This window comes from Hoplias malabaricus, chromosome 9 (genome assembly GCF_029633855.1).
Source record: "Hoplias malabaricus isolate fHopMal1 chromosome 9, fHopMal1.hap1, whole genome shotgun sequence".
NCBI lineage: Eukaryota > Metazoa > Chordata > Actinopteri > Characiformes > Erythrinidae > Hoplias > Hoplias malabaricus.
In genome coordinates this window covers 35,749,571-35,767,466 of record NC_089808.1, presented here as the reverse complement: position 1 = coordinate 35,767,466, position 17,896 = coordinate 35,749,571, and the positions used below count along the sequence as shown (strand labels likewise).

Genomic DNA, 17,896 nt, shown 5'->3' with positions numbered 1-17,896 from the left:
TACATAGAGCTTGCAGCTGTTTGAAAAGCTATACAAGGACAAGTAGGTGCGGGGAACAGAGTTAGAGTGTGGGAACACATGCTTACTACTAAATCGTCATAGTACCTCACAATGAACCAGTGACACCGCTTTTTAGGACTTCCCCTGGTGCTTGTGAGTGACTTGTGAAGGGTTAGTAAAAGTACGGTTAGCTGGCTCCCTTACTTTTAAACAGAGAAATAGAGCCTGTTTTTATTTGGCAGTTTACTCTCAGGCAAATGCCACATGGGCCTTTCAGTAATTTTGAGTGTCTGCACTTGGATAAATGCAGTGATGCCAGTCTTCAGCTGTGAGGAGGCAAGAGAGACGGGAGTGCAGCTGTCTTAAGTCAAAGGTCTTTGGGTTACGTGCCACTCAACTGACCTTGTTCCCACCGACTAGAGCACCAACCCCCATGCATTACTGTTATCTAGGAAACTATTTTCAGTATAGAGAGGTATGGCCTAGAATGGACTTGGGGCTCTTACATTTAGCATCTACAGGAATCAGGAGTTGGAAGCTGTTAAACCATCATAAGCAGGAGCTGTATGCGGTTAACTGAAGTGTGGATACAGGTTTTCTCCAGATTCAAATGCTCAGTCTTTTCCTGCTGAGGACATCCGGCCACTGTTCAATTCTCTGTGCAATTTCAACATGGAAATTAGCATGCTAGTCAAACAAATAAAGAAACTGAGATACCACATCTTTAAAATAAGACTGCAGTTATAATATATTTATATTATGTTGTAAACACATTACAGTTCATTAATAATCATTTGTAACACAGAGAAGTGCGACAGTGACCTATTTTTTGTCTAATACTCAGTGTTAGAACTTGAAGAATGTGAATTTAGTTATTTCACATGTAAAGGTACACTCCGTTATAATCAAATGTACTAAAAGACACTTTGTTAGTGATTAATTAAATGGTTAAACTTATTAACGAATCTGTGCTGGAGATGACAGAGTTAATGTCGAATGATTGAGAAGACAGTGAGATCAGTATTCGGCAAGATCTGAGGTTTAACTGTAGATGGATGTGGGTTCACTCTTTGGCCAACAACAGGTCACTGTTTCCCTTTGTCTGTGTTTTAACTGATTATAAATTACTATTAATGTATTAACAACATAATTAATCACTGTTAACAAATAGATTTTTAACAGTTTATAAACCTTTAGAAGTGTAGTCTTATTCTAAAGTGGTACTGATAAAGTGCTGATGAATCCAACTCATCGAACCTCACAGTGACCAAGTTCCTCATACTGTGAAAAATCCCAAGCCATCAAAGAAAATTGTGGAATTGTATTCACGATTAGTTGGATTTACTCAGTCAGGTGCCTGCTCTGGCGGCCTAAGTCTTTCACAACCCGCTTTCCCCTTTCTCTCAGTTTCACTTCATTTGTTTTTCTTTGCACTTTTTATATCCACTGCTGTCCTGTCATTGCTTTTATTTATGTTCTCTCAATTCCTCTCTCTCACTCTTCAGCTCTGTCCTTCCTCAGCTGAATCCTGTCCCATGGAGACTGCTCTTCAGGCCAGGCAGGCTGGCTCTGTAGAACAACTTGGCTTTGAGCAAGCTCATGCTACACTGTGTCATGTAGATGATTCGTTCCTGCCGTCATCCCCACCTTGTCCAGTCATGTGCTCAGTGGCACACGCGGACCCCAAACCTGTAGTTGCACAGGGTGTTCAAGAGGAGGAGGAGGAGGAGTGTTTGGTGGATTCTCAGCCAATCAGTTTCAGTGAGAACCCCTTTCTGATAGCTAATCGAAAGAGTAAGGGCCAGCCTCGTGAGGAGTGCATCCTTTCGGGGCCGCCCACAGGCTACGGCAGACAGGGGCAGCTTCAGACCTGGTTGTACAACAAGGCAAGTCGCCTTGGGTAGTGTGTTTTTGGCTGAGGTTTTCTGGAACAGCATGGCATGCCACTGAAAGCAAAATTCCACTTCCTAACAATTTCTTCATATGTTTATGAAGAAAAAAATATATATTTATTAATTAATTCATTCATTCATTCATTATCTGTAAGCGCTTATCCAATTCAGGGTCGCGGGGGTCCAGAGCCTACCTGGAATCATTGGGCGCAAGGCGGGAATACACCCTGGAGGGGGCGCCAGTCCTTCACAGGGCAACACAGACACACATTCACACCTACGGACACTTTTTGAGTCGCCAATCCACCTACCAACGTGTGTTTTTGGACTGTGGGAGGAAACCGGAGCACCCAGAGGAAACCCACGCGGACACAGGGAGAACACACCACACTCCTCACAGACAGTCACCCAGAGCGGAAATCGATCCCACAACCTCCAGGTCCCTGGAGCTGTGTGACTGCGACACTACCTGCTAAATAAATAAAACATTCAGAGGGAAATGTAGACGTTTCTTGCTTTTTAAAACCACTTTATTATGAATGTTGGGGACACCTCTTTGTGAAAATTTATCACTGCCCCGGGTGAAGGACACTCAGACTAACACAGATATCTGTCAACAGCATGTGTTGTGTTGCTTTAAAATGCATTATTTGTTATGTAAATATTATGAGCGGAAGTACCCTACTCTACTGAATTCTGTGCAATGAAGTACCATTGACCTAAGTTGATAGGTCACTAATATTCACTAGCTTTTCTGCTATTAATTTTGGCTCAAGCTTAGAGGTTGGAAGCTGTTGTTTTATGAAAATTCCTATTGGAGGCTGTTAAATGCTTGAAATGTGACATTGACAGGTGTTTGTGAATAGCAGACAAAAGACGTCTCACCTGTTAGACATACCAGGGGCCAATAACTAAAGGCACCATTATATTTCATCAACAGTCCTGTTCTGTCGGAGCTTAAATTATTTTTACCCTGAGGGCTATTTTATCAAAAAAACAACTGCTTATTTGGTATTTTACTTATTTGCCTGTGCATCTTGTAGCCCAGATTTACAGCCTTCACCACAAATGTTAGTGCTAGAGGGTGCATGACCTTATGAATATCACCAGGGGGTGTCATGTAGCTGGGCTTTACTCATACTTCACAATTGTTCCCTGCAGACCCCATCTGCCGATGCTCAAAGGATTGACAGCCCTGTCCGAGACCCCCTTTACTCCCCGAGTTCTCAGCTGGTGAGTCTCTAATTCTCCCAACTTCACTCTCCTCTGAAGCGCAACTTCACATTTGTAATTTTTCATGCTGTAGACTTCTCATGTCATGATATCTACCCTCATTTGTAGTGTCTTTTAGGTTGGTGATAGACTATAGGTCATATGCTATTTGTGTGACGGTGAAACTCACGCTTTCCTAGCCTTAGGTCATTTTAGAGCGTAAGGTCACCACCTGTCCTAACGTTTTTGTGTGCAATAAAAGGGGAAAAAAACTCTCAACCTCCTTTTACTCATCTCATGACTTACTGACACCTCCTTTTCTAGCCGTCCCTTCATCAGTCCTCATCCTCCGCCCCTCTGGCCCTGGGCAGGGAGACACGATTCGTAAGTGGGCTGCTTAAGCACGACCTGCTACTTACAGCTTCCTCTGCTGTTTCTCGTCAAAGTTGATGAGACTCATAGGCATGCAAGTGAGCCTTGGTGCGTTGGTAGAGTGCATTCTTGCCTTGTGAAGTCTCCCACAGCTACAAGAGGCTTTGTGCTGCAAGTAAATGTGATTACATGCAGTAAAAGGGTACTTTTTATGCCATTTACGGGGCCAGGGTGGCTATATTCACTGCATTCTAAATGATCAGGACCCCAGATCGACTGCAGTGGAAACTATAACTGTGATTCTGGTACTTTAATTCCTCTTGGGCTTTTCTAGCTTTGACGACTGTTGCCATCGTTGATGGATTTAGATGGTGCCTGTTTCATGCTGGCATGTTGCTTAGGCCAGAAGTCTTCTCAGCTTCATAGAAAGTAGATCCAGGGACACATCCATACATTTCCATTTCACACCATGCTTCATTTTACTCTCTTCCAGGCAAGCATTCATTTCACCTCACCTCAAGCTGCCAAGGACCATTCTTCAGTGAGTGCTTTATTTAATGGCATCGAGCAAATAATGGTAGATGACTTCACTAGTCATCTTCATAAAAACGTATAACTCGAGAGTGGTTGTTTACTTACTGTTTTTTCTCTCTTCTCTTATCAGACAAAACCTGGCGCCATCCAGCCCATCTCTCGGGTGCGGCCCGCCATGTCTCCAGCCAGTCAGGATGGCCAGAGTAGTCCCAACCCCTTCCAGCATGGCCCCTCCCCCATCAACTCCCAGACCACTGTAAGATCCCTCACCACTGTCTAAAGCACATTCCACAAATTCTACCCCCTCTATTTCCAGCAGCTGTCCTTAAGTACCAAGTTATACACACAACGCACCTGTGACGGGACGTGTATCATTTGTCATATCATGTCACTGTATTGTGTGTGGTAAAGTGTGATCCAAGTTGAGCCTGAGAACTCTTCAGACGTAAGATTTCTTCACCCGGAGCTATGTAGTTGGTTACTGAGATGACCCTTGAAATAATAACGATCCACATCGATTAACGGAAGCCTCATTATCGCTCCAGCTCTGTTGCGTTTTCTTCAAATTTAAAATATTTTTTTTTTACTATTGATAAATCTCTTCCTTTTTTTTGGAACTTAAGCCATATCCAATCAGTCAGGGTTTGTGCTCATTTCCTCAGGGTCTTAGTGCTGTCAGTTTCGGCACAGCTCCATCGTCCACATAGTCGCATGCCCCAGAGTCCTTCCCCTCTCTATATTTCCATTTCTCTATCCATACGAGGCGAGTCACATGCATGATCTCTACCCATGTGTTACCCAGCTGTGCTCTGCCTTTGCTGCTCTGTCTCTCATTGTCTGTTCCATCCTTGTTCTTGTCCTCTGTTCGTTCCTCTGCTCCCTCTCTCCGTGCTCCTCGACCCCTCCCTGGCTCCCTCTGTGCAGCCTGGCGCCCCTTACCCTGACTCTTTCGACGAATTCCCCATCAATATCAAGCAGGCATATAAGGCCTTCGCAGCTGTGCCCCACTCCTTGGCTGTGCTGGAGCCTCCGCAGGTATGGTAGATGGTCCTTGAGCTTGTGAGCATGATATGGTCTGTTTGGCATCATATCCCTTGGTCAGCAGGCCAGTCCATTGGAGGAGCACTTCCTTTGGACGCTTGACTTTTGTTGGCCAGTGTTTTGCATGAGTCATTCACATTGGTGAAATTGTGTCAAGGCGATTCGTTTCGCCTGGAATACCAGTATCGATCTGTCATTTGTGCTGTGGTTGGTTGGTCCCGTTTCAGCATTTGATGGTGTGGAGTGTAAAGCCATCTCATCTCAACCAAAGCCATGGGTGTTTTGAATTTAACGTGTCCTTGCTTGCTGACTGGTTTGTGATACGATTTATGTACTTAATTTTTGGGCAAAATTTCTGTGAATTTAGTCTCTTCATCTGCAGTTTTTTTTTTCCCCTCTTCTGACACTTTTAGGATCTGTATGGCCAGAGGAACAACATCCACCCAAAGCCGGCATCCCCAGAGGTATGTCTGTTTATTTCCGATGTCTCTAATACTTTAGATTCTTGCCCACGTTATGGTAAAGGAAATGTTCTGTGATTGTCTCGTTGAGTGACTGTATGGCTCTGAAATGTTAGTCAAACTTAGGTGACAGCAATTTAAACTGTGTTCCTTGCAAAACATAGTTGGTGTCATAATGTTCCTTGTTGGTTTTTGCACTGAAGCTTCAAGGTGAATGTAGTAACAAGTATGCCTGGACATGCCTGTCTGTTTTCCACCACCTTGAAACATGAATTTCGTTTATACTTCAATTTTTCTACACGTAGGTTTCGATTTTTCCTGAGCTGTTGTGTCAAGGGCTATCCGCATGTTACTGATAAAGTGTGTGTAATGGCTCTTTCAGCCTGAGCTGTATAGTGAGGTGTTTGTAGAGGAGGGCGAAGGCGAGTGCCGTGGCCCCCTCACCCCTCGCTCCTCCCTATCATCTGACCGGCGTGAGTACAGGAGTTTGGCAGCTGTGCCACGCCTGTCTCGCCCCTCTCTGGAGTCTAAGGTACCCAGCCCCACTCAGACCAGAGTTCAGCGCTCAGCACTGTGCCTTCTTTCTCTCCCAGCCTTACTGGGGGACATGCTGTATTTGCTTTGGTGGTGGTGTGGCAGAGGTTCTTGCTTCAAACGTCTGTCCATGCAGCTGTGGGATATTTCTTGGCTTGAAAAGCTGAGATTGTGTCGATCTGCAGGTGGAATCTTTTAAAAGCAGAACATCCTGTGTTTCTTTAGGGGAGGTCGTGAAATCTTGCTTTTGAACTTGCATGACATCGCTTTTATTTATGTAAAAATCGACGGCTACCGTATCATACTTTTCTTGGCAAATGATCTGAATGTATCTGCAGTAATGTGCTTTAATTTGGGAGATACGCTATGCTGTATGTTCACAGAAACTCAGAGCAAAACTCTGGATTCATGAATCTCTAAAGTCACTTTTCCACCCTCAGACCCCCATGTCTTTTGGGAGAAACAGCCCAGAGCAGCGTTCATTCAGAGATCGACAGAAGTATTTCGAGATTGACGTGAAGCAGCAGACACCGGACAGCAAGCCCAAACCTCGTGTTTCACTCGTAGGAGAGGATGATCTGAAAAAAATGAAAGAGGAAGAGGGTTGGTTTCTCTTTGTTTCCCACTGTTGTTGAAATCATTAAGGCCCTCTTACAGAAAAGGTGTTGGTTTCCGTGTGAGGCCTTTGCTTAAGTAGCTTATGCCATCTGTTCTGATCCCATTCAGCGAAGAGATTTGAGCAGAGAGCACAGGACTATTTGCTGGATGAGGATGAGGAGGAAGAGGAGGAAGATTTGGCTAAGCAGGTGGCAGCGATGAAGGCCCAAGGCAAAGTGATCCTGGATGGAGTGGAATACAAGGTGGAGCCTGTTGGTAGCCATTCTTCTAGTTCACCCAGGCAGTGTGCCACGCCTCTAGGCCACAGTGCCACGCCTCCCAGCTACTGTGGCAGCTCAGGGTAGGACACCTCTCGCTTCCTGTCTTTTCACAGGGCAGTCAACACTGAGTTTACAAGTTTAAACCTTAATATGTCAAAGAAACTAAGCTCCATCAGTGCGATCTTCTTAATCCTCAGCATCACATTTTATTTAAATAATATTTTATCCCTTTCCCAGGCCTTCCTCTGTAGATGGTAAAGGTGATTCCCAGCGTAATTCCATGGAGGACAGCTTTAGACTGGAGCAGAGACCCAACTCCATGACAGGGTATTTAAAGGAACAGACAGTCGTACGCAAACATTTGGGACTTTTGCCTTCAGCTGTGTTCATTTTATCTATGATGTCTGTGCAGCCTGATCCCTGTGTACTCCAGCGACTCTGCGGCTCCCATCCGCACAGCTAAGGCAGAGCGCAGGCACCAGGAGCGTCTGCGCATGCAGAGCCCAGAACTCGCAGTGGCTATGGACAAGGAGCTCTCGCCAGCAGAGAAACGAGCCCTGGAGGCTGAGAAAAGAGCAATGTGGAGAGCAGCCAGGTAGATCAAACTTCACCCTAATCCTAATATGTCTCTATGAAATGTATCAAGTCCTCTACCAGAGTTTCCAATGTCTTGTTAAATGTAGTTACCTCATTGTCCCCTTGTCTGTTATTGCCATTTCTCTACTGGACCTGTTATATTTCATCAGCCCCTCCTTTACTTAAACACTTCTGCTGCCTTTGTTTTTCATGTTCTTTCTTCTGTTTTCACTTTGTCCACAGATCAGTTTCCAAAGACATGCTGCAAGAATTCCACACAGTTCATAGAATTATTGCACACACAGTACTCAGTGCTGTCAGTTTTGCTTAAAATAACTTTATTTATGAACACAGGAATTGCCCCAATCATTGGAATGCCTCAAACGTCTGTGTGTGGTGCACTGTACAGTCGATGGTCAGGCAGTTATTACGTTCCTCTAAATATTTGTGGCTGACACATGGGTTATTCTGGCAGTGATGTTACCGTCTTAGCCCTTTCAGAAATGTTTAAAAAAAAACATAATATAAGAGACATTTAGACTGGTCAAAACCTAAAGGCACTTGTCCACTGCACGGAACCTACACTAATCAGCTCTTCTCCTGTTTTAAAACATTTACCTGGTTCGTTTTTCATTCCCTCCCCAAAATGTAGCTGACGATGCCACAAAACCCCATCACTAACGGGAACCTCAGGCTCTGAAAACCACAACTCTGGCGGCGGTCACGTTAGCCGTTGTTTGTGTGGTGGTGTTGTGCATCACAGACAGATAAATAGAGTTTTCCTGTTCTTTGTTGCACCATTCATCTCTCTTCAGAAGACGAAGGCGTTGTTTCACGAGCTGCCGTTTTGTGTCTGACGGTCTGGTGCTTTTCGTCACTTAACGTGACCAAGAACCGCCTACTACTGCAGGAAAAGGAATCTGACAGACACGCAAACGGACCAATCACAAGTCTGCTATTTTGGCATGACGTTTAGAAGGACCAGTAAAAGTCACGATAGATGGAAGCGTGTAGACAGAGCCAATCAGAGCCCGACCGGCGGAATCCTGACTCCTGTGAGGCCGGGTTAGTGCACTGAGTGTATCAGGCTCTACATCCGCTTGTGGGCAGAGCGTCTGTGGCTGCGAATAGATGAAAACAAATGTGAGTCTCTCAAAGTCTCTGTGGCCAGTCTGTGCTCTGCAGGGTGTACACATGACTGTATTTCTTACTCCACTCAGTTAGATTCTCAAGCAGGTGCTAAATATTACCTGGCTCCATGTAGCAGGTGTCAGATTTGCCTAATGGAAAAGCGAAAAATAGATTAGTGTAGGTTCCACGCTGTGCAAAATCGTCAAAGGTTGCCTTGTGGATCTTTTGTCCATTTCAACGACCACCTTTTAATGAATATCTTTTAAATATCCGTACTTAATCCTGAAGTAAATAAGCAGCACCATAACCGGTTAAACAAGAGCGCAGATTCTTGCAGAGCTGTCTTTGGTAACTCAAACAACACTGCAGTCTCAGTGTTAACTTTCCCTTCTAAGATTGTCTGTCATAGTGTTTTACCTTCCATCTATCCCTTTCTTCTCTCCCCCTTCCTTTCTGTGTTCCTGTATCTTTGTCCTCTCCTGCTCCTGTTCTCTTTGTGGTTGGCTGCTCTCAAGGCCTTATGGTCTAGAGGAGGACGTTAGGCAGTATGAGCAGGACCTGGCCAAGAGGCTCTACCAGTCCCGTGTGAGGGCGTCGTTAGGCAGCGCTGCAAACCCTCCCACTACCTGCTCCTCTTCCTCTCAGCCCAGGTCTGCCCTGCCCAGCCACAGAGCATTGTGGGGGCTGAGCTCTGGTGCTTTTTTTTTTTTTTTTTTTTTTTTGCTTTTTTTTAAGCTGCTTTTGATGCTTGTGGGAGTTGAAGTGTGAGCGGACAGTAGCTTATAGTAAACTTTTAAATGTGCCTGGGTTGTGAAAGGTATAAATATTTGTTTATTTAGGCCTTTATTTGTGTGTATGTTGCTACTGTCCAAATTTGCAGTGGGTGCTGTGCTTTGCCGAGTCTTAAAGCCACATTCTGCACGTATGCCTTTCTTCAGTTGCACCATTTATCTCTGCACACCCTTGTCCCTTTTGACTGGATTCTTTTTGTGCCCTGCCTCCTTGTGTATTTTTTATAAGCACTCTGTGTTTTGGCTTTATCCCTGCTTTTATGCTTGTTTATCAGCTTATCGTTTTTGTGCGGTCTCTGTCTAACGGCACCACATAAACATTGAAGCCTATACAAATCTGTTCTGTGATTACCAGTTATCATTAAACTGGTTTGTACCTCTCCAGCCCCTTTCAGCTTTACATTTACCTCACTCTGATACCACACCATTTCTCTCTCGACCTTATTCTTATTATGAATTTACTCTGCCTAGGGCTGCACAATTGATCATGAAATAAAGACTTGGTAAAATCAAACCACTCCCACAGTCTCATTGTTTTGAGATGGTAGATATCAATAGAAAGTGCATTAATTGAGCAGTCTTACTTCTGTTTGTGTTCCAGTCCTTGTCTTGTTTCTCTACATTCACCCCTTCATCTCCTGCCTAACGTTTCTTCTCTGCCCTTCGTTCTCTGTCCTAGGGTTTAACTTGTTCCTCTCTGTTCCTATAGGATGAAATCTCTGGAGCAGGACGCTCTTAAGGCTCAGATGGTCATTGCTAAGTCAAAGGAGGGCAGAAAGCGTGGTACCCTGGACCAGTTAGCGGAGTCACCCTCACCTGCTCCAACGCCCTCGCCCACCCCTGTGGAAGGTAAGGGCATCACACTAATGTACACACACACACACACACACACACACAGGATTGTCGCTGTTCCAGTGTGAGGCTGTCACATGCTAAATTACTGGAATTGACCTCATATTATTTGTCTTCTTTTTCTTCTGAAACAGAGTTCAGTCCCCGAGCCGTGACATCACCAGGTCGTCTGGTATGAGATTTCATTTATTTATTTATTTATTTTCGATTCACTGTCATATGTTGAGGGACAACAGCTGACTTGGGTGTTTTAAGTGGTTTACCAAGTTCCCACAGTCATATGTCAGAGAGTGTTGTTTTATAAGCTTTTTTCTGCCAATTGAAACGTCCTTTCATCCACCAAAGCTAGCAAATCAAGTCACATTCACATGAACTACTTCCTCGTCCATTTTCTTTTCCGTTTCATTTCTTTGCTCTTCAACGTTTATATTTTTCCATCATTATCCCCTCCCTTTCCCGTCTCTACCTCCTTCCCTCCCTCCCTTTCCCATCTCTACCTACCTCCCGTTCCCCTCTTTCTCTTTTTTATTTTTTCCTCCACCTCCCTTTCTCCATCTCTTTTTGCTGCCCTTTAGTCCCTGTCTGAAAAGAAGTTTGACTACCGACAGTTCGCTGCCATTCCTTCTTCCAAACCCGTATACGACATTCAGGTATTGCCTGCATGCTAAGTACCCAGGAACCCAACAAGCCTTAACCTCTCGACCTCAGTCATGTTCACCTGGCTTTCCCTGGTTCCTCTCTCCCTCCTGGCCTTGCTCGTAATTATGAAAGTCATCTATAACTGGGCTTTCTGCTCCTTTCTATAAAACAACTCAAACATTCAGCTCACAGCTGCTTAAGACCTCTCTTTTTGATCTTTAGTTTGCTGCTACATTTGACTATTAACTAGTGGCACATCTTACTGTTCAGCTCTTAATTTTACTTCTACTTTGACTGTGTGCCTCATCTTAACAGTTTGAGGATGCTAGTGGGGCTTTCAACATTGAAGTGGTTGAGGAGTATGACCGTTAGATTTATGGGGTTTCAAAACATGAGGCACTAATGGCAGGATGGGAAAGATATAATGACTTCCTCCGCCATCAAAACAGTTTTCCGCACTTGCCCTCAACAACATTCCTGAGCTGGAGCCTTTGACCAACAAGAGAACTGCCTTCATCTTTTCACAAACACTGTACTAGTAACTACAAGAGGAAAATGTGTTCAGGTGTCAAAAGACAATGTTGAATCAGGACAAAATTTATGATTTTCATCTTCTTGTGCTGCAAAGATATAGGAGTTTAAAAAAGGTTAATTATTTAGAACGGATGAGAACACTCCAGTGAAAAATGTTAGCAACAGCTCGACACTGAATGTTTTAGGTTTAGTGATTAGCAGCTTTAAGGGGAATCAACAGGGGAGAGGGCTAAACTGGCCCAAAGGGGAACCTGCGGAGCTAGGAGCAAGGGAAGGTTGCTCGTTTTGGTGTTGGTGTTTTGTGTTTGTGAAGTTTTGGATGAACTTGGTCTCGTGTGGTGGGGTAATGTACTGGTTGGTATTTTAATGTCATTTAATGTGAAACTACACCAAAGACCACCAAATTATACCTCCATGTAGGGTTTGTAATGTTCAGATGTGTTGCAGAAAACAAATTTATGCCTCTCTGAAACTACTGACCTTTACCTTTAAAAGAGTACCACATCCAGATCCAGTCAATGTATGGTGCCCTCAGCACAAATCAGAAACTTTATTCCCTTTATTTGGGCAGATATGCGATGTCTTGGGGTGGTACATGAAGACCAACTTCATTTATAGTGACACAGCACTGTGACTTTACCGTCTTATCACTTTCTTAAATATTACTTGCTAATATTTGGTGCTAAAAATGACTGCTCTCACTACAAAATAAACTCAGAACCAGACACATGGTAATTTCTGATCCGCTGTTTGGTGGCCTTTTGAGTGTTCCTCGGTTCGATTGTTTAGTGCTTTTTGTGATTATATTTAACGGATGGATTCTCGGTGTAAAACAATACCTTCACCCTGACAGCTGTAACACATCTGGCTACAGATTCACACTTGGTCAGGACAGGAGCACGGCACAGTGGATGGTTACTCCTTTCGAGGGTGAAGGACTGTGCAGCATGCGTTTTGGTTGTTTGGTGTGGACCCTGTCATTCCACTGTTTTGATGAATTCAAAACAAATTTGTCGTCATTCATGGGGTGATAAAGATTGTATGCTTGATGTTTTTCGCCATTTGTTTCTGGATGGTAACAAAATGCATGTTTTAAGGTGGTGCTGGGTCGACCCCCCAGTGCTGATGGACTAATCTAAACCCCTCCCTCTAACAGTTAACCTCTAATATCAGATTAGACGTTTGTGTTGGTTGTGGGTTTAAACCAGAAGATTGTTCTCACTGTGTCGGAGATGGACGTGTACCTGGGTTTTTATTTTTCTGCCTTTGGAACCATGGTGTTGCTGTCCTCTGTGTTGGCGAGTATGCTCCACAGACCACGTTGTGGTCTTCAATTCTCTCACACGAGTCCTTCTCTTGCAGTCTCCTGGCCCCACTGATGACCTTCGCTTCAATGACGATGCCTCCACCAGCCCAGGTAAACAGCTCAAGGCCTAGCCTTCGCATATGATTCATCACTTCAGAAAGTCAAGGTGGTGTTGTATGTGCAAGATCTTTACATCAGAAATATCCCTGTCCACTGCTTGACTGCTGACGTTTGCTATCCCCTTGATATACAGGCAGTTTCCTAGGATAGGTGGTCTCCTGATATTGGTAGGAGTTTGGAATGTGTGTGAATGCTTGTGTGAGCGCATGCTTGGGTCCAAAATGGATGCTTCTTCCTTGGAGCTGATAATGAAACTGGGAGAAATGCAGGACATATTTAAACATCTTTAAAAATATATTTAGTCACTCATTTATTTAATGTATACACAACATGAAAATCCAGTTCAAGAACTGTGTTCTTCCGGTCAGCTCATATTCCCAGTGCTGCGTCAAGTTGAACATTATTCCACCAAATTAAAACAAATATTGACTCTTTAAAACGTATTGTAGGTGTTTACAAAAATTACTAAACATTGTTTACGTATTAATTCACATAAAATGATGTTTTGGATCATTTTGCTAAACATCCCTATTGAATGTTACAGTTAGACCTGTGTAGACGCACTACATCACAAATGTACACATTACACATTTAGTGCTGTATTTCCGTGTTGTGTGTGCATGACTAACCTCAGTTATAGTGTGTGTGGCAAACCTAATCATTGGTCAGTGAGGTTTAATACCTGCACGGTGTGCAGTGAAAGCACTCACTCTGATTCTGTCTTGGAGATCCTTACATTGAACGGAGTCATCTATGGCTCAGACTAGAGTGCGCTTGCTGAAGGGGCGATTCCTCAAATTAGCTCTGGGCCCATGGGGCTGTGTTACAGAAACTCACTTTTCATTGACACATGTTCAAAGACATTTACAGAGGCTTGTAGTGAGAGGGAACTGAGGAGGTGGTGTCTGCAGTGTGGTGTTGTTTGTACCTCAGGACTTGAAAAAGAGGGGGGGAAAACTGTTTAAAGGCTAAGCACCACTTAATGGACCTCCATGAATATTTCACATTATTGTAGTTACTGACATATATAAGTATGAATTAAAATGAAAATAGCAGCTTAATTTGCTTTAAAACTGACAATTTTATTAAATTGACGGAAAAACCCGAGCTCGCTACGGAAATTCTTGAACGCAACCGTGACGTCACTGGTGGACAACAGCTGAACAACGCTGCGGTAAAACACCGTTATGACTGACTGTTATGACAGTATCTAGCTAAATAACCAACATTATTCATGACAATAGCCTAGCAATAAACTAAACTCAAATGTAGAGGTACCGTTATTCTTGTAAATGTGATCGAAGTCGAACTCGAATTCATCCGACACTATAAACCTCCGTAATGCAGCTACGTAGCCGAGTATAATCTGAGCCGCCGAGTTTAGCGAGTCAAGCTAACGTTAACTAACACCAACTAAAACAGGCGAAGTGAGTGTCCTTACCCTGTTTACCTCCATGTTACAGAGGCTCTTGAACACCTTTCGTTGGTGTCCTTACATGCCCATATTGTTGGAAAAGCGCCAGTGAAATGAGCTACAGATAACGGAGTGAGCGGAGGGTCCTTTCCAAAGTGCCCGTTTAAAGTTGACAAATTTAGTCCGTTTTCTGGGTATTTTGGGATCTTTGGGCCATTTGTGCACAGATGTCCCACTGTACATTGAATGATTGCAGCCAAAAACAACACACCTTTTCGTCATTTTGCATTAAATTAAGTGCAGCTTCTAGAGTTGTTGTCCACCATCTACGTCACAGGCAAGACGCCTATTAGAGTTTCCCAACACCGTTTGGGGGGGGGGACCTTATACCTTGAATTAGTAAGAAATAACATGTTTTCTGACTATCAATAAACACAAGTTAGGAACTCAAATTCCACTGTATTTCTTTGTTTGACACTTTCATATCGCTGGTGCTTAGCCTTTAAATGAAAATGTAAAAGTAAGTAAATAAATAAATGTGGGATTAGCAAGCAAATAAATATCTGGGAATTCTGAAGTCCTGCAGTGATGCAAAGGCTACGGTATTTAATCAATGCCAAGGCATTTGTATAACTAATAATAAAAAGCAAATATAAACACAGCAAACACGGTTTTCAGAATTGTTTTAAAAAGCTTGCGTCCATTCTTAAATAGAAAACTTAGATCTTTCCTAATTAAGATGTTAAGATGTTATTGTGTAATGGCTACCTTCCTAAAGTCTGTTCTAACTGCAGTCATGGTCACAACTAAAGGTATTTCAGTATCTGTTAGTTCCAGTAACACAGCCCCTGGTCTTTACTGTTCAAACCTTATGATTAAACCTCTCAGCAAAGTAGTCCCCAGCTTGCATTTGGTGAGCAGCGATACACTTCACAGTTATTGGGTGTTTGGTTATAACCTGGTGTTGCTTTCATCAGAACGTTCTCTGGTGTCACAGGGCGTGTGTGTGTGTGTGTGTGTGTATCGGGTAAGCTTGGGTAGAGGTGAGTAGGTCTGAAGTACTTTGACGAGTCTGATACTAATGCCTGTCTTGTTTCGCTCTCTAGCTTCCTTTATAGATGCAGAGGTGCCGTTGGTTCCTGTAGCGGCGACGTCTGCTTTGGAGGAGATGGCTCTGTACAGCAACAAACGCAAACTCCGACAAGGCCGACGCAGCCTGGAGACACCTGTTCCCACATAACCACACACACACACACACATACATGACGCTGATTATAAGGATAGTTCATATTAAGTAGCAGTGCTAATAGCTATAAACTAAACTAAAAAACCATACTTGTACAGAGATGTGGGGAAAAACACATACGCGAACAGACGTGCAACCACTCTAGCTTTAGTGCCGACCGTCTGAACACTGAAAACACTACAGCTTCTTGTCTCCAGTTCACCAGTCTTGCCTTTACAGTCGGCACAGCTATAGAGGACGACCCTCCTCCTCTCTAGCAGATGTTGAGGGGGTGGCAAACATCCACACACCAGGCTTAAACCCCCTTTTTTTCCCCATATTTTACTCATTTCCTTCAGTTTACGTTTTAGAAGCTGAATTATTTTTAAAAGACACTGTTTGGGGTTCTTTTTAATACTTCAGTTTTAAACCTCTACTGATTTTAATGTAAAAAAAAACTTTTAAAAAAATCATGAATTTTAACAAAAGAAATGTAAATGTTAATCATCATGCGCAATTCTCCCAGAACATCATCAAATCACACTGCTACCTTCACTGCCCCCGACATACACACGTCTTCAAGACCCTATGCGTAATTTATTACTGTAATTAATCGTCTCGCGTTCTCACAAACCAGCCTCCTGTTTGCGGCTTTTATTGGCTTTTTACAAAGTGATAATCACATCTGAGGGTAAGGATATCAGACAATGATGAGGTGTGTAACTTTATATCAGCTTCATAATCATATCCAGAGCAAAACAATCAGTCAGTCACTTCATTCTGTATTTTCCGTGTGACCTGATGCACATGAATGTACATTTTTGTAAGATTTATCTTTCTTATTGTTCCTCCTGACCTTAAAGCTACATTGTCCACAAAGACAAACTCGATATATAGCATGATGTCGTCTGCCTGGTGTCATTTAGAGTGTCATTCAGCTTTAATCAAAAGAAGCGGCGCTCTAGTCAGTGGTCACCAAGACTAAGAGGATAAAGCCTGCACAGGACACACTTATCAGAACCAGGGGGGGCTCACGAACACCTCCACATCACGTCCACAGTCCATTTCTTCTTCTCGGACCACGTTGGCTTGTTATTTGCTGAAACATTCCCATTGCCAGATTTACTACAAAACACACACACTCACACACACAATGTTAGGAGTCAGAGTCTTGGTGCAAATACAATCTCAGACCCTGAATCATCGTCTAAAGAGAAGCTCATCTCTTCATCTCTGTTAGAATATGGTACCAACGCTTTCTATTTATGTAACACCGGGGTCGGGGGACGGTTGCGAATCTCGCTCATATCTTTCGTCTCTGGCTCGGCTCGGTGTCCAGACAGGCATGTGAAGGTAGTAGATTATATTTTGACTATACTACTTTTTTGGGGTTTTTTCGATTCTAATTGTTGATTAATTTAATCTGAAGCCACTGAAATTCATGTTGTTGTGTATAATGTACAAAATGCTGAGAGGCGAATCCAAGTTGAAACTGAGCCAGTCTGCACCGAGACCAGACGTCTGGGTCACCCACGTCAGCCCAGGCGCGGTCGAGACTGGGTGCTCCTTGCATGTATATCGGCTTTGTTGCAAATTTTTCTTTCAATCCTGGGTCGGGAACGGAGAGTGTTTTCCTCCCTGTCTAGAACACGTCATTTGATCATTCTCAACCATATTTAAACATTCTCTTACGTCAGCTGCCATCTACACTGTGGTCAGACGACTGCCACGTCAAACAGCGTTTTAATTTAACTTTACTAATCTTAGCTTCTCGTGTCGCTCTTGCTAACTGAAATTCAGTTTTGGATGATAACACTTTGGGAATGGCTGATTATTTCTTGTATTTTTTAAAGACAGGTAGAAATCACGTTTTTTTCATGTAATTATTGGGATTCACTACATTTTTGCAGCAGGAAAGTTGTTTTGATCTCTTCTTTTTTTGTTCTTGATTTAGGGTGGGGGTGGGGGGGCGGGGCTTTTTTTGCTAAATGGGTGAGGGAGGGGCTGAAGGCTGGGGATAGAGCTCATTCAGGACTGTAACTAGTGAATTTGTACAACCAAAGAAGTCTATTTTGTGGTTCAGGAATAATAAAGTTTACTTTTCATTTAACGAGCCCATGTCCCGGGATGTGTCTTTACTTTTAGGGATAGCGTGTGCGTGTAACATTTATTTAAAGCAGTGGGCAATGCTGCTCTGCTGTACCTCGACCACCAGGGGGCATTGAAGGACTTATCACTGACTCTTGATCTTGAACGGCGTGGGGAACGTAAAACTTGCTACATTTCTGTTAAAAGTATGTTCTGAAGCTGCTGGAGTGAAATACTCGGGTTTACGTCCACACTAAAGGCTACTAGTGGCAAACCAACCCTTTAATATGTATTTT

The 17,896-nt window shown here is 43.4% G+C and overlaps 1 protein-coding gene across 4 annotated transcripts in view; it reads left to right on the top strand.

Annotated features, from left to right (window-relative positions):
• scrib (scribble planar cell polarity protein) overlaps positions 1-17,462 on the top strand; it is an 85,243-nt gene extending 67,781 nt beyond the window's left edge. Inside the window, exons 30-45 of one of the 4 annotated variants that reach the window (XM_066680187.1) lie at positions 3,054-3,125; positions 3,429-3,488; positions 3,970-4,017; positions 4,141-4,266; positions 4,935-5,045; positions 5,465-5,515; positions 5,895-6,044; positions 6,487-6,649; positions 6,773-7,004; positions 7,162-7,251; positions 7,337-7,519; positions 10,132-10,271; positions 10,409-10,446; positions 10,850-10,924; positions 12,810-12,864; positions 15,394-17,462. In XM_066680187.1, the coding sequence (XP_066536284.1) occupies positions 3,054-3,125; positions 3,429-3,488; positions 3,970-4,017; positions 4,141-4,266; positions 4,935-5,045; positions 5,465-5,515; positions 5,895-6,044; positions 6,487-6,649; positions 6,773-7,004; positions 7,162-7,251; positions 7,337-7,519; positions 10,132-10,271; positions 10,409-10,446; positions 10,850-10,924; positions 12,810-12,864; positions 15,394-15,527 (1,728 nt within the window). In that variant the 3' untranslated portion in view covers positions 15,528-17,462. The remainder of the gene's footprint in view (positions 1-3,053; positions 3,126-3,428; positions 3,489-3,969; positions 4,018-4,140; positions 4,267-4,934; positions 5,046-5,464; positions 5,516-5,894; positions 6,045-6,486; positions 6,650-6,772; positions 7,005-7,161; positions 7,252-7,336; positions 7,520-10,131; positions 10,272-10,408; positions 10,447-10,849; positions 10,925-12,809; positions 12,865-15,393) is intronic. The other 3 variants (XM_066680184.1, XM_066680185.1, XM_066680186.1) reach the window with 3 other exon arrangements.
• Positions 17,463-17,896: the final 434 nt, after the last annotated feature.